The 14660-nt window shown below is 42.5% G+C and overlaps 1 protein-coding gene across 3 annotated transcripts in view; it reads left to right on the top strand.

Annotated features, from left to right (window-relative positions):
- The window catches only part of dop1b (DOP1 leucine zipper like protein B), a 204075-nt gene extending 189768 nt beyond the window's left edge, over positions 1 to 14307 (top strand). For all 3 annotated transcript variants that reach the window (XM_059968854.1, XM_059968855.1, XM_059968856.1), the window contains 4 exons: positions 1061 to 1110; positions 3155 to 3304; positions 9671 to 9800; positions 13251 to 14307. In XM_059968854.1, coding sequence (XP_059824837.1) covers positions 1061 to 1110; positions 3155 to 3304; positions 9671 to 9800; positions 13251 to 13529 — 609 coding nt within the window. In that variant the 3' untranslated portion in view covers positions 13530 to 14307. The remainder of the gene's footprint in view (positions 1 to 1060; positions 1111 to 3154; positions 3305 to 9670; positions 9801 to 13250) is intronic.
- The last annotated feature ends 353 nt before the right edge of the window (positions 14308 to 14660 follow it).

Below are 14660 nucleotides of genomic sequence, written 5' to 3'. Positions count from 1 at the left end.
CTGTAGTCTGATCATTGGACAATTTGCAATGACCAGTTAACCAAATGGTATGTCTTTGGACTGTGGGAGGAAACCCGAGCACCTGGAGGAAACCCATGCGGACATGGGGAGAATATGCAAACTCCTCACAGGCAACGGTGGGAATTGAACCTACGCTACGCTACCATGCCACCCCAATTTTCTTATAGGCATTTACAGGAAATCAATGAAACACTACAGAATTTATTTTAAAAATAATTCTTGTGTTTTCCTTTCAAATTCAAAGTTCTGGGAATTTCTAATCAAAAAAAAAATTGAGTGACAGTCCCATGGCAACCAGGGTGTGCTATTGGGCTCCATGTGAAGTCCATTGATAGAGCAAAGGGACACCTCTGCTCTGGAGTGACAAGTTTGCCACTGATTTGTCTGGCAGCAACTGAATGCCAGAGCTTTCCTTCAGCACCACAGCCTGCAACCAGCCTCATTTGTGCCAACAGGATTCTGCATTGTGTTAAGTTGGTCCCACTTTGCATGTGAAAAATGTTTGGCTTAACAATGAGGTTTCCCTACATGCTGGGCCATGTGTGCTGTTCCCCCTGGTGCCCCTCCTCCTTCCCTTTCTCCAATGATCCACTCTTCTCTCCTACCAGATTCCTCCTCTCCAGCCCTTTACATTTCTCACCTGCCTGGCTTCATCTATCACCTTCTAGCTATTTCTCCTCCCCCACTTTTTATTCTGGTATCTTCCCCCTTCCTTTCCAGTCCTAAAGAGGTGTCTCACCCATTTCCACGGATGCTGTGTGACCTGAAACATTGACTCTCCATATTCCTCGTGGTAGATGCTCCTTCATCTACTGAGTTCGTCCAGCATTTTGTGTGTGTTGCTCTGGATTTCCAGCATCGGCAGTCTCCTTTGTGTAAACAATAATTGTACCCTTTAATATACAGACATTATTTTTGTTAGGCATCTGATTTGAAAATGTCTTAAATATGTTTGTGTCAGAATTTCTGATTAATGATGAATTAACTTCAACAGGATCCTCTGGTTGTAATGTAACGAGTTTCTTTATGTTATCTTTAGGTTCAGGTATTCATCCAATTAGAAGAGGATTTACTTGAAATTGTTTCAAAGTAAGTTTTTTATGATGATTTTTTTCTATGTATATATTTAGTGTCTAAGACTTTTACACAGTACTATATCTGTCAATGCGGAGTGGAGAGTGAGTTTGTAAATCTGGCCGGAGCAAAGAATGTTGGGAGTGGCAAGGTTGGCATGCCACAGAAGGCGTGTGGGACGGGTGGCAGAGAATCCCCTTTCCCGGTCCCTTCGTACACTCAGTCCAAAACAGAGACCCCTATCAGTTTATCATCATTCATGTATGTCATGAAATTTGATTTTGTTTTGCACTGGCAGTACAGTGTAATAACATAAAATTACCATAGTACTGTGCAAAAGGTCTTAGGCACCCTAGATATGTGCCTAAGACCTTTGCACAAAACTGTAGATGTTTTGAGTTCTGGTGAGTTCTTCATGCAAATCTCACGCTGAGTATTAGCTTAATTGAAACTTGTAGAATAGGTGATAGTAAAACCGGAAGTGAGTGAGGAAGTGCTCTACCCTCTATAGTCCATGCTGTGCCAATCAACAAGTTTTTATCTCTGTTCTGGGTTAGGCTCATCAACATGTCGATGGTTGAAGTAGTTATCAGTGATTCATCCTGGGAGTTGTTTCTTAAGACTGAAAGACTTGTTTGTGAATACTGATGGCATGTATTCTAAACCAAATTAATTAATGGTTGCACTGGAGCTATCAGGGCGGCCATGCGACCTAAGGCGCCAGGCACAATGTATAAAATTCCTTCTGCAGAAATGCAGGTGCTCTGGTCTCCGCCTGGGGATGTGGGTTTGAATTTCACTCCTGACATCTGCTGACTCGTAGAGTGTCATGGTAGCATTAGTGGTTCGTGCAATGTTGTCCCAGCTTGGGATGTTCCAGAGTTCGGAGTTCAATTCCAGCGCCGTCTGTAAGGAGTTTATACGTTGTCCCCATGACCACGTGGATTTCCTCCAGGCACTCTGGTTTCCGCCCACAGTCCAAAGACATTCTGGTTAGTAGGCTAATTGGCCATTGTAAATTGTCCTGTGACGAGGCTGGAGTTAAATTGGTGGATTGCTAGGCAGTAAGGTTTGTTGGGAATGAAGAGCCTGCTCTGCTGAATCTCTAAGCAAATAAATAATAATTTTTTTTAAAAAAATTAGTATATCCTGGTCTCTTTAAATTGATTAACTCACCGCCATCACTTGTACTTACATCAGCAACCTTAATTTGATCAAGAGCACAATTATGCTGCTTCTGCCGAATTCAAATAAACTGGAACTTTCAGAATCAGAACATTGCTGTTTTATATGTTTAGAGATACGATACAGAACAGGCCAATGAGCTGCACCGCCCAACAACCCGCCTATTTAACATGAGCCTCATCACAGGATAACTGACAATAACCAACTAACGTATTAACCTGCACGTCTTTGGATAGTGGCAGGAAACCGAAGCTCCCAGAAGAAACCCACATGGTTACAGTTTGTTGTCATTCTTTTTGGCTCATTGGGCAGCAGTTTTGCCGTTTCCATAGAATTTGACTGCTATTTTTTTAACGAGGCTTAGTTGCCAGCTTGACACTCAACCCAGCATGGATGGACAGTGTACAAGGAGCCGGCCGGATTCAAACTCGGGACCATCCACCTCAAAGTCCGGTGCTGACGCTGCTACACCACCTATATGGTCACAGGGGGAGCGGGGGTGGGGGGAAGCTGAACCCCGATCGGTGATTGTTGGTGCTGTAAAGCATTGTGTTAACTGCTGTGCAACTCTGCCGCCTAGGGATATTGCTGAAGTTTACAGTGGAAATTAGCAAAAGAGATGTGGTTTTTGAGCACTGGTGATGTCAGAATTGTCTGACCACCACCACCCCATCGCATGGTTTTTGCATGAGGTTAAGGGGTAGTATGACACCTTTCGAAACTTGCTTCAGAATTGGGCAATATTTAAATGAGAAAAATGTAGTGAATAAATGGAGTTAAGTGTATAAACACATGAGGGAGATTCATCTTATTGAGTTTCCAGAACTGTGTGTGTCCATTGTGTTTAGAGATAACAAACTAATCTTTCTTACAGTAAAGTAGGTCAGAAGTCCCCATCTAACCATGCAAATGGATCCTGTCTGCAAGATCTGGAGCAAAAGGAACTTGACATGTATTTATCTGCTTGTAAATTTTTGGATACAGCACTCTGTTTCCCTCAAGAAGCAATGCCTTTGTTCCAAATGTAAGTATGGGTGATAAACACTATTTCTTTTGCTCTACTTTATCACTGTGCATCAGTATTCCAACAATATCTGACCAAAAGGGACTCAGGATATTAATGAATCTAGGAATTGGGGATTAGTGCAGAAGTTGAAAGATCAGGATCAGAATCAGGTTTAATTTCACTGACATGTCATGAAATTTTGTTGTTTAGACCATAAGACATAGAAGCTGATCTGGCCATTCGGCCCATTGAGTCTGCTCCGCTATTTCATCGTGGCTGACCCATTTCCCTCTCAACTCCATTCTCCTGCCTTCTCCCCGTAACCTTTTACATCCTGACTAATCAAGAACGTGCCAGCCTCTGACATAAATGCACCCAATGACCTAACTCCACCACCACCTGTGGAAATGAATTTCACACATTCACTGCTATCTGGCTAAAGAAATTCAAACTCATCTCTGTCGCTGGTTTGAGCAACATCCCTCTATTCTGAGGTTTTGCTCTCTGGACCTAGACTCCCACACCATAGGAAATATCCTCTCCACATCCACTCTATCTAGGCCTTTCAACGTGCAATAGGTTTCAATAAGGTCCTTCCTCATTCTTCTAAATTCCAGCTATTAAAGGTTCAGAACCATTAATCACTCCTTATATGCCTTTCACTTCCATAAACCTCCTCTGAAACCTCTCCAATCTCAGCAAATCCTTTCTTAAATAAGGACCCCAAAACTGCTGTCAATAGTCCAAGTGAGGCTTCACCAGTGTCTTATAAAGCCTCAGCATTACATCATTTTCTATTCTAGTCCTCTCAAAATGAATGCTAACATTGTATTTTTCCTTCCTCATCACTGACTTAACCTGCAAATTAACCTTCAGGGGATTCTGCACGATGACTCACAAGTCCCTTTGCATCTCAGAATTTTGAATTTTCTCCCTGCTTGGAAAATAGTCAATGCTTTTATTCCTTCTACCAGAGTGCAATGACCATACACTTTCCTGCACTGTATTCCATCTGCCACTCTGTACAAGTCCTTCTGTAGCTTGTCTACCTCCTCAAAACTACCTACCCCTCCACCTACTCAATCTTCGTATTTAGCAGCAGCAGAATAGTGTAATACATAGCAACAAACTATAAATTACAATAAGAAATATATATTTTAAGAAATTAATAATGCAAATAGAGAGCAAAAATAGGGAGGTGGTGTTCATAGGTTGGTTCATTTTCCATTCGTAAATCTGATGGCAGAGGGGAAGAAGCCGTTCCTGAATCGCTGAGTGTGTGTCTTCAGGCTCTTGTACCTCCTCCCTGATGGTAGCAATGAAAAGAGAGCATGTCATGCGGGGCTTGGAATAAAAGGTTCACCATCAAGGCTTTTTCCTTATCTTTACAAGAAAATATGAAGGTATTAATGTAGTCATGCTGGCCATACCTCCATAAGAACATATGCAATAGAAGATGAGGCCACTCAGCCCTTCGGGCCTGCTCTAACATTCAGCAACATCATACTGTATGCACCGTGGAGAGCATGCTGCATCTCCATCTGGTACGCAGGGGCCACTGCACAGGATTGGGAAAAGCTGCAGAGTTGCAAACTCAGCCAGCTAGCTCATGGGTACTACCCTCCCCAGCATCGCTTACACCTTCAAAAAGCGTCCTATAATTGTGCCCTCCAGATGAGAAAATCTGCAGATGCTGGAATCAAGCAACACACAAAGCGCTGGATGAACTCAGCAGGCCTCCAGTTCATTTTACCTTTCTCCTTCTTCCTACGAAATCAATATATATTACATTTATCCTTGTCTAAGAAAGGATGTGCTGACATTGGAGAAGGGTTCAGAGGAGGATCACGAAAGATGGAAAAGCTTGTTATATAAAGAGTTTTTGATAGCTCTGGGTCTCTAGTCACTAGAATTCAGATGAATGAAGGGTGACCTCATTGAAGCCTATCGAATGTTGAACGGTCTTGATAGAGTGGATGTAGAACAATGTTTCCTGTGGGGAGGGGGGTGGAATCTAAGACTAGAGGGCACAGCCTCAAAATGGACTGCAATGATATAAGACCACAAGACATAGGAGCAGAATTAGGCTATTTAGCCCATAATTTTCTGCTCTGCCATTCCATCATGGAGATCTACTTATCAACTGTGTGGAGGGAGCATCATTCTGTGTCTGATCCCGGGAGTGTGTGATGGGATGGGAGATCCTACTCAACTCCTTTCAGTCCCAGAATCATCCTTGTGAACTTCCTCTGGACCCTCTCCAATGACAACACATCCTTTCTGAGAAATGGGGCCCAAAACTGTTGACAAACTCCAAGTGTGACTTGATTGGTGTCTTATAAACCCTCAGCATTATCTCCTTGCTTTTATATTCTATTCTCCTTGAAATAAATGCCAACATTGCATTTGCCTTCTTTACCACTGACTCAACCTGCAAATTAACCTTCTGGGAGTCTTACATGAGGACTCCTAAGTCGCTCTGCACCTCTGATGTTCGATTTTCCTCCCCATTAAGATAATAGTCCACACTATTGTTCCTTTTACAAAAATGCATTATCATATACTTCCCAACACTGTATTCCATCTTGCTTCTTTGGCAGTACCTACCCCTCCACCTATCATCGTATCATCTGCAAACTTTGCCACAAATCCATCAATTCCATTATCTAATTCATTGACAAGCAATGTGAAAAGTAGTGTTCCCAGTACTAACCACGAGTCACTGGCAGCCAACCAGAAAAGGTCCCTTTTATTCCCACTCGCTGCCTCCTGCCTGTCAGCCACTCCTCTATCCATGCCAGTACCTTTCCTGTAACACCATAGGATTTTATCTTGTTAGCAGCCTCATGTGTGGCACCTTATGAAATGTCTTCTGAAAATCCGAGTAAATGACACCCACTGCCTCTCCTTTGTCCATCTTGCTTGTTACTTCTTGGAAGAACTCTAACAGATTTGTCAGGCAAGATTTCCTTTACAGAAACCATGCTGAATTTGACTTATTTTATCATTTGTCTGCAAGTACCCCGAAACCTCAACCTTAATAATAGACTACAGCACTTTTCCAACCACTGAGGTTAGGATAACTGACCTATAATTTCCTTCCTTTTGCCTTCCTCCCTTCTTAACAAATGGAGTGACATTTGCAATTTTCCAGTCCCCCTGGACTATGCCAGAATCAAGTGACCAATGCATCTGTTATCTCTTCATCAACCTCTCCCAGGACTTTGGGATGTAGTCCATCTGGTCCAGATAACTTTTGCACCTTAAAGCCTTTGCGTTTGCCTAGCGCTTTTTTCCTTGATAATAGTAATGGCACTCCCTCTTGCCCCCTGACACTGCTAGTGTATTCCACAGTGAAGACAGATGCAAAGTACCCATTAAGTTCATCTGCCATTTCTTTGTTCCCCATTACTACCTCACCAGCATCATTTTCCAGTAGTCCAATATCAGCTCTCATCTCCCTTTTACACTATATAACTGAAAGAACTTTTGGTATCTTGTTTTATATTATCGGCTAGTTTGTCCTCATTTCATCTTTTCCCTTCTTATAGCTTTTTTAGTTGCCTTTTGTTGGATTGTAAAAGCTTCCCAATCATCCAGCTTCCTACTCACTTTTGCCAATTATATGCCCTGTCTTTGGCTTTTATGCAGTCCGTAATTTCCCCCTTTCCAGCCATGGTTGCCTAACTCTGCCATTTGGGAACAACTTCTTCTGTGGTACTTATCTATCCTGCACCTTGTGAATATTCCCAGAAACTTCAGCCATCTCTGCTTTGCCGTCATCCCTGGCAGTATCCTCCTCCAATCACCTGGGCAAGCTCCTCTCTCACGCCTCTGTAATTCCCTTTATTCCATTCAAATACTGATATATTGTGCTTCTTCCTATCAACTTGCAGTATGAATTCAATCATATTATGACCACTGCCTCCTAAGGGTTACTTTACTTTAAGCTCCCTAATAAGATCTAGGTTAGTACAGAAGACCCAATCTCAGATAGTCTTCCCCTGAGTAGGTTCAAGTACAAGCTGCTCTGAAAATCTATCTCGTAGACATTCAACAAATTCCCTCTCTTGCGATCAAACACTAACCTGATTTTCCCAATCCCCTTGCATATTGAAGTCCCCCAATTACAATTGTGTCAATACCCTTATTATATGCTCTTTCTAGGTCCCTCTGCAATCTCAACCCCACATCTTGGCTACTATTTGAAGGCCTATATATGATTCCCATAATGGTTTTTTTAACCCTTGCAATTTCTTAATTCCACCCACAAAGATTTAACATTCTCTGACCCTACGTCACCTCTTTTTAAAGATGTAATTCCATCTCTTACCAACTGAACCACACCACCGCCTATGTTTTCTCACCTGTCCTTTCGATACAAAGTATATCTTTTGATGTTAAGCTCCTAACTATGACCTTCTTTCAGCCACGACTCAATGATGCCCATAACGTCATTCCGATCAATCTCTAATTGTGCCATGAGTTTGTCCACCTTATTCTGAATGCTGCATGCATTTAAATACGGCACCTTCAGTCCCGCATTCTTTGCCCTTTTGAAGTTTGCCTTTGTGGTACAATCTAACTCTGTGCTCTGTCTGCATTTGTACCCAATCATTGACTCGTCCTTCCTTACATTTATAGTAGACTCATCATCTACTTGTAAATGTGTGGGCTCATCCTCAAATCGATCATACTGGTTCCCTACCATATTAGATGCTGCTGAATCTTTGAAGTCTCGTGCTGTGCCAGCTCTTGATGCTATTTGTTTCTGTGGTCAGCCAGGATGCTGCAATACAGGATATGTGCTCTATGGGTTATCAGCAGTTCTGCCGTCACTCTGTTTGTTGGATTAAGTTCATTAATGAAGAAATTATTTAAATTTATTTTTTATTGTTCCGGCCCCTCCAGCCACACCACCCAGCAATCCCCCGATTTAACCCTTGCCTCATCATGGGACAGTTTACAATGACCAATTACCATACCAACCAGTATGTCTTTGGACTGTGGGAGGAAACCGGAGCTCCCAGAGGAAGCCCACATGGTCATGGGGGGAGACACAGAGAGTAGTGGGAAATGAACCCAGGTCACTGGTACTGTAAAGCATTGTGCTAGCCACTACGCTGCTGTCACTATTAAACCTTCAGGAACTTAAGTTCTCTGAATCCTTGTGTAAGTCAAGTGTGTTGTTTTTTTCAGGTCACTCAGGTTCTTCGAGCACAGATACAGACACTTTGGTACATTTGGTAGTTATTCTGCCTAATCCCAATGACCTGCAGTGGGACCATAGCCCTCTGTAGGCCTTCTATCCATGCATTTATCGAAATTTATCTTAAATGCTGCAGTTAAACCAGCATCTACTACTTCTACTGCCAGCTCGTTCTACACTCGTATCATCCTCTGAGTGAAGAAGTTCTGACTCAGGTTCCCTTTAAATATTTCACCTTTCACCCTTAACCCTTGAACTCTAGATCTAGTCTCGTCCAACTTCTGTGGAAAAAGCCTGCTTGCATTGAACCTATTTATACCCCTCATAATTTTGTATATCTCTATCAAGTTTCTCCTCATTCTCCTGCAATCCAGGTTTTGTAAAAAACATACTGACCAGTTCAGCCTTTCCCTACATCTCAGGTCCTCAAGTCCTGGCAACATCCTTGTAAATTTTCTCTGTGCTCACTAAATCTTACTGATATCTTTCCCGCAGACAGGTAGCCAGAACTGCATACAATATTCATCTGAGTATTAGCAGGCTATTCAATTTGCAAGTGCAGTTGCAGAGAAGCTTGATCATACCCTTTTTCTGTTCAATGCACATACATCCTTGTCATTAGCCTCAAATCCTGTGAAATTGCTTTTAGTAACTTCATTCTTCACTATCATTGACCCCAATACTGATTGGCTGCCACTAATACTGACTTCTCTATCATGAATATTTTCAATTAACTTAATCTTAAATATTTTTAAACTAATGCAACATCAGATTGGCCTAGAAACTGGAGTGAAGCCACCTGGCCTCATGAAAATACTCTGTATCTCTCTCTTCTGCCTATTGCTATCAATAAATTTCCTTTATGGAATTGTGATTATCTGCCCTAAGAGAACTTGATATTACACACTGAGTATTTAAACCTGCAGCGACAATGGAAGGAGGTGCTGAATGGGTTCTGAACAAGGTGAGGCCTCTGCACTGAGATCCTCCATAGCAACAGCCTAGGCTATAACTTTGGTAAAACATAGGCTGTGTTGTACATTGCCAGTGACCCCATGTCTACTGATCAAGTTCCACTTTGGATTGAAAGAATTGCACAGAGCATATTTTCACTGTAAGCTGGAGCATCTTTGTAACTACATGTTGAAAAATCTTCATTGTTGTGATATTTTTAGGTACAGATGGGCTTTTGTTCCTGAGGTGGATGCTGAAGATTGTCGTCCATACCTGGACATTGTGGAGTCGTTCCACGCATATAAACCCTACACTGTGCGGATTCTAGATATTCTGGATCAAAACTTTGGGGTAATAAAATTATCTAAAAATAAGTTTTTATTCCCACAAGACAAAGTCTGAAGTTTAAAAAAAAAAGATATTTATTTATTTAGCTAGCGATAAAGAACAGATCAGGTCTTTCCAGCTGAATGAATTGTACCACCCAGCAACCCACCTGTTTAACCCTAGTTAAAAGTTTGAATAATTTAAAAGTTCCTTCGTTAAAGTATGGGATTTCCCTCCCTCCTCTAATGATGTTGCTCTCACCTGCAGCTCCTCCACTTCCCATGTATCTGTGCTCATACCATTTTTCCGCCAGCTTAATAGTGATAGGGTTCCTCGTGTCCTTACCTACCACCTGATCAGCCACCGCATCCAACGCATTATCCTCCACAACTTCTGCCATTTCCAAAGGAATCATACCACTAAGCATATCTTTTACCCCCCCCCCCCCCCCCCACTTTCCACAGGCATTGCTCCCTCTCCGATTCCCATGACTGCTCATCACCACTAATCTCCCTCCTGGCACTTATCCCTGCAAGTGCTAGACCTGGCCATTCACCTCCATTTAGAGCCCCAGGCAGTCCTTCCAGGTGAGGCAACACCTCTCCTGCGAATCTACTGGGGTCGCCTATTGTATCCGGTGCTCCTGATGCGTCCTCATCTACATTGGAGAGATCCGTCATAAATCGGGAGACAGTTTTGCCCAGTACCTTCACACCATCTGCCACAAGTGGGGACGTTCTGGTGGCCAAACATTTTAATTCCCATTCCCATTCCGATGTATTGGTCCATGTCCTCCTCTTGTATCAAGATGAGGCCACCCTCAAGGTGGAGGGGCAACACCTTGTATTCTGCCTGGGTAGCCTGCAACCTGATGGCGTGAATATCGAATTCTCCTTCCGGTAAGCAAACTATCCCCCCTCCGTTCCCCACTTTGACCTCTTGCCTACCTATTACTTCCCCCTGGGTTACCTTGTCCTCCCCTTTCTCCTTTGGTTCATTGTCCTCTGCTCTCCTAACACATTCCTTCTTCTCTAGCCCTTGACCTTTCCCACCACCTGGCTTCACCTATCACCTTCCAGTTAGCCGCCTTCCTCTCCCCCCAACTATATATTCTGGCGTCTTCCCCCTTCCTTCTCAGTCCTGAAGAAGTGCTGCAGCCTAAGATGATGACTGTCTATTCAGTTCCATGGATGCTGCTTGACCTGCTGAGACCCTTCGGTATTTCGTGGGCGTTGCACTGCACACTAGAGGTATCGGTGTTCAACCTAACTTAAGAACACGAGAGCAGAAGAAATAGGAGCAGGTCTAGGCCTATTGTGCCTACCCTGCCTTGATGGCTGATCTGGCCATGGACTTGACTCCACTTAACTGCTTTTTTGCCATAATCCTCAACTCCCCTATTATGTAAAAATCTATCAAACTGTCTTAAATATATTTAATGAGGTAGCCTCTACTGCTTCCCCAAGCAGGGAATTCCATAAATCCACTACTCTCTGGGAAAGCATTTTTTTCTTCAGCTCTGATGCAAGTCTATTCCCCCAAACTTGAGGCTATGACCCTTGTTCTTGCCTCTCCTTCCATTGGAAACAATGTTCCTGCCCTGATAAACACAAGCGATGTTGGAATCCAGAACAACACACAAAATGTTGGAAAAACTTAACAGGCTAGGTGGCATCTATGGAACAGGATAAAAAGTTGAAGTTTTGGGCTGACTACCTCTGTCTTTTTATCTGGAAAATTGCAAATTCACTCAACCCTTTCAGAAGGAAGGGAGGCAGAAGAATAGAAATTATAGGCCAGTTAGCCTGATTTCAGAGGTTGGAGAGATGTCTGTTATTAAGGAACAGGTAGTTGGAGGCACATGATAAAATAGGCAAAAGTCAGTATGGTTTCCTTAAGGGGAGATCGTGCTTGACAAATCTGTTGGAACTCTTTGAGGAAATGACAGGCAGCATCAAGAAAGGAAAGTCAGTGGATGTTTTCTTGGATTTCCAGAAGGCTTTTGGCAAGTGCCACATATGAGGCTGCTTAAGAAGACTAGAACCTATAGTTGTACAGGAAAGATACGAGCATGGATAGAAGATTGACCTCTGGCAGGAGGCAAAGAGTGGGAATAAAAGGGCCTTTCCTGGTTGGCTGTCGTTACTAGTAGTGTTCTGCAGGATTCGGTGTTGGAATCACTCCTTTTCATATTATACGTGAATGGTTTGGATGACAGAATTGATGGTTTTGAGGCCAAGTTTGTGGACAATTTGAAGATAGACGGAGGGGCAAGTAGTGTTGAGGAAGCAAGGAGTCTGCAGAAGGACTTGGACAGATTGGGAGAGTGGGCAAAGTAGTGGCAGAAGGAATATAGTGTTGGGTTGTGTATGGTCATGCACTTTCGTAAAAGGAATAAAGGCATGGACTATTTTCTAAATGGGCAGAAAATTCAAAGAAAGAGGTGCAAAGGGTCTTGGGGGTCCTTGTGCAGGATTCCTTGCTCTTATATTCTAGTCCTTTCAAAATGAATGTTAGCATTCATTTCGAGAGAATTAGAGTTTAAGGGGCAGGGATGTAATGCCGTGGCTTTTTAAGGCATTGGTCAAACCACACTTATGGGCCCCTTATCTAAGAAAATATATGCGGGCATTGGAAAGGGTCCAGAGGAGGTTGATGAGAAAGATTCCAAGAATGAAAAGGTTGATATATGAGGAGTGTTAGATGGCTCTGAGCCTGTACTTGCCCAGAGTGGAGGAGGCTGAGGAGAGACGTGATAGGGGTACACAAAACTGAGAGATGTAAGGTTCACAGTGAAATACCAATCCCATTAACAGAAATGTAAGATTAAAGTGCAAATGTTTACAGTAAAGGTTTGGGGGAGACCCAGGGAGGATTTTCTTTTGATCTGGAGGGTGGATGTAATCTGGAACGCAGAGCCCAAGCAGGTAAGCTCACAACGTTTCAGGAAGATCCAAACGAGGCTGGCAGAGTAGCAGCTAGCGCAACACTTTACAAAGCCACCTGCAAGATCGGGGTTCAGTTTCCGCGGCTGTCTGTAACAAGTTTGCACGCTCTCCCTGTGTTTGCTTGGGTTTTCTCTGGGTGCACTGGTTTAGGGTTAGTGAGTCGTGAGCACGCTGTGTTGCCGGAAACGTGGCGACACTTGTGGGCTGCCCCCTCGCACTGCGATCGGTGACGTAAAACGCGCATTTCACTGTACGTTTCAATCCACGTGTGACAAATAAAGCTAATCTCATCTAAATTTAAATGAGCGCCTGATTGCCAAGGCAGAGAAGGTTACAGACCAAGTTCTGATAAATGGGATTAGTATAGATGTGTATTTGATAGTCAGCATTAATGTGTTGGGCTGAAGTATTTGTTTCAGTGCTTTTTGACTATATGGAATGAATCTAACTCCATTGCAAAGACACTTAAGCTTGGGTGAAAAGTGTGAAATTTTTTAAAAATGTATTTTTCTCTAATTTAACCCAGGAAGTGAACTGTGAAGAAGAAATTACACCCAGCTGTGTGTATGAATCTCCTCTCCTGACTTGTCGGTCTGTTTCCAGCATTCGGATGCTTACCCACTTTTTCAGAGTACTGTGTAACGTGTTCAAAACCCAACCAAATGGAACACTTGGAGCACCAAATGCACACCATCTTCAAGACTTGGTTTCTCCAACAGAGCCTGCCACTGATGCCGATGTTGTTTTACGAAGAATAGAAGAAAACATAGCATTTGACTTTCTGGAAATGGCAACAGAACATTGAATTGAATATATCTTAACAATAACAGTAAAATACTAAATACTGGAAGAAATTGTTACTTTAGTCAGAAATTTACCCTTCTAATGTTAATACCATTACAGAACTGTTTGCAAAGCTATATAATAAGTGAAAATGAGGAACTCCATTTTAAATCATATGCTTTGTAAATTTTCAGTGGTCTGAATAAGGTGCAGGGCAGAATATAAATTATTGGGACCATCCATATTCAAGTTAGAATCTAAATTGGACAACTTTAATAACTTTGCTGAAGAGGAGAATGGGTGAAATTCTGCTAGGTGATAGATTGTCTCTTATCCAGGCTAGCAGTGGCCTTACAATAAATCTTCTTTGACACAGTTCTTCCGTCAATGTCCTATCATCCTCAAAATTGATTGTGATGGCAATTAATATTACTAGATTATCTGATAACATAAATTAACATGACTATTTAAGATTTTGACCACTGTGAATGTGTGTAAATATAAACAATTATGTATATACATTTGTTTTCAGACTGAATTCCCTTTGTATCTAAATTGCATTAACACTGCACAATTTTTGTACCCACCATCCTCTCCCCATGCCTCGCCTACTTCCTGGTGGCCTCTACTAAGGAATAATCCTTCAAGATATCCAAATGAGAATGTAAATTTAAGGGCTTGAAGAAAGGAAAACTTTTATTGCTTAAACTGGATTGATCTTTGTTTACAACATTATTTTCACATTGTTGCATATTTAATACTTTGAATGTGTGCCGAGAATAAATGCCTGTCGAATGATAACCCAATTACTATTTTTGTTATATTTTTGTCATCATCATTATGCACCATGTTGTGTGATGTATGTGATCATGATTGTTCTTGGTAAATTTTCTACAGAAGTGGTTTGCCATTGCTGCCTTCTGGGCAGTGTCTTAACAAGACGGGTGACCCCAACCATAATCAGTACTCTTCAGAGATTGTCTGCCTGGCGTCAGTGGTCACATAACCAGGACTTTGTGATCTGCATCAGCTGCTCATACGACCATCCACCACCTGCTCCCATGACTTCATGTGACCCTGATCAGGGGGCTAAGCAGGTGCTTCACCTTGCCTAAGGGTGGCCAGCAGACTAGCAGAGGGAAGGTGCACCTTA

This window comes from Hypanus sabinus, chromosome 4 (genome assembly GCF_030144855.1).
Source record: "Hypanus sabinus isolate sHypSab1 chromosome 4, sHypSab1.hap1, whole genome shotgun sequence".
Lineage (NCBI taxonomy): Eukaryota > Metazoa > Chordata > Chondrichthyes > Myliobatiformes > Dasyatidae > Hypanus > Hypanus sabinus.
Note: the sequence above shows the minus strand (reverse complement) of the source record. Positions and strands in the feature narration are given on the sequence as shown.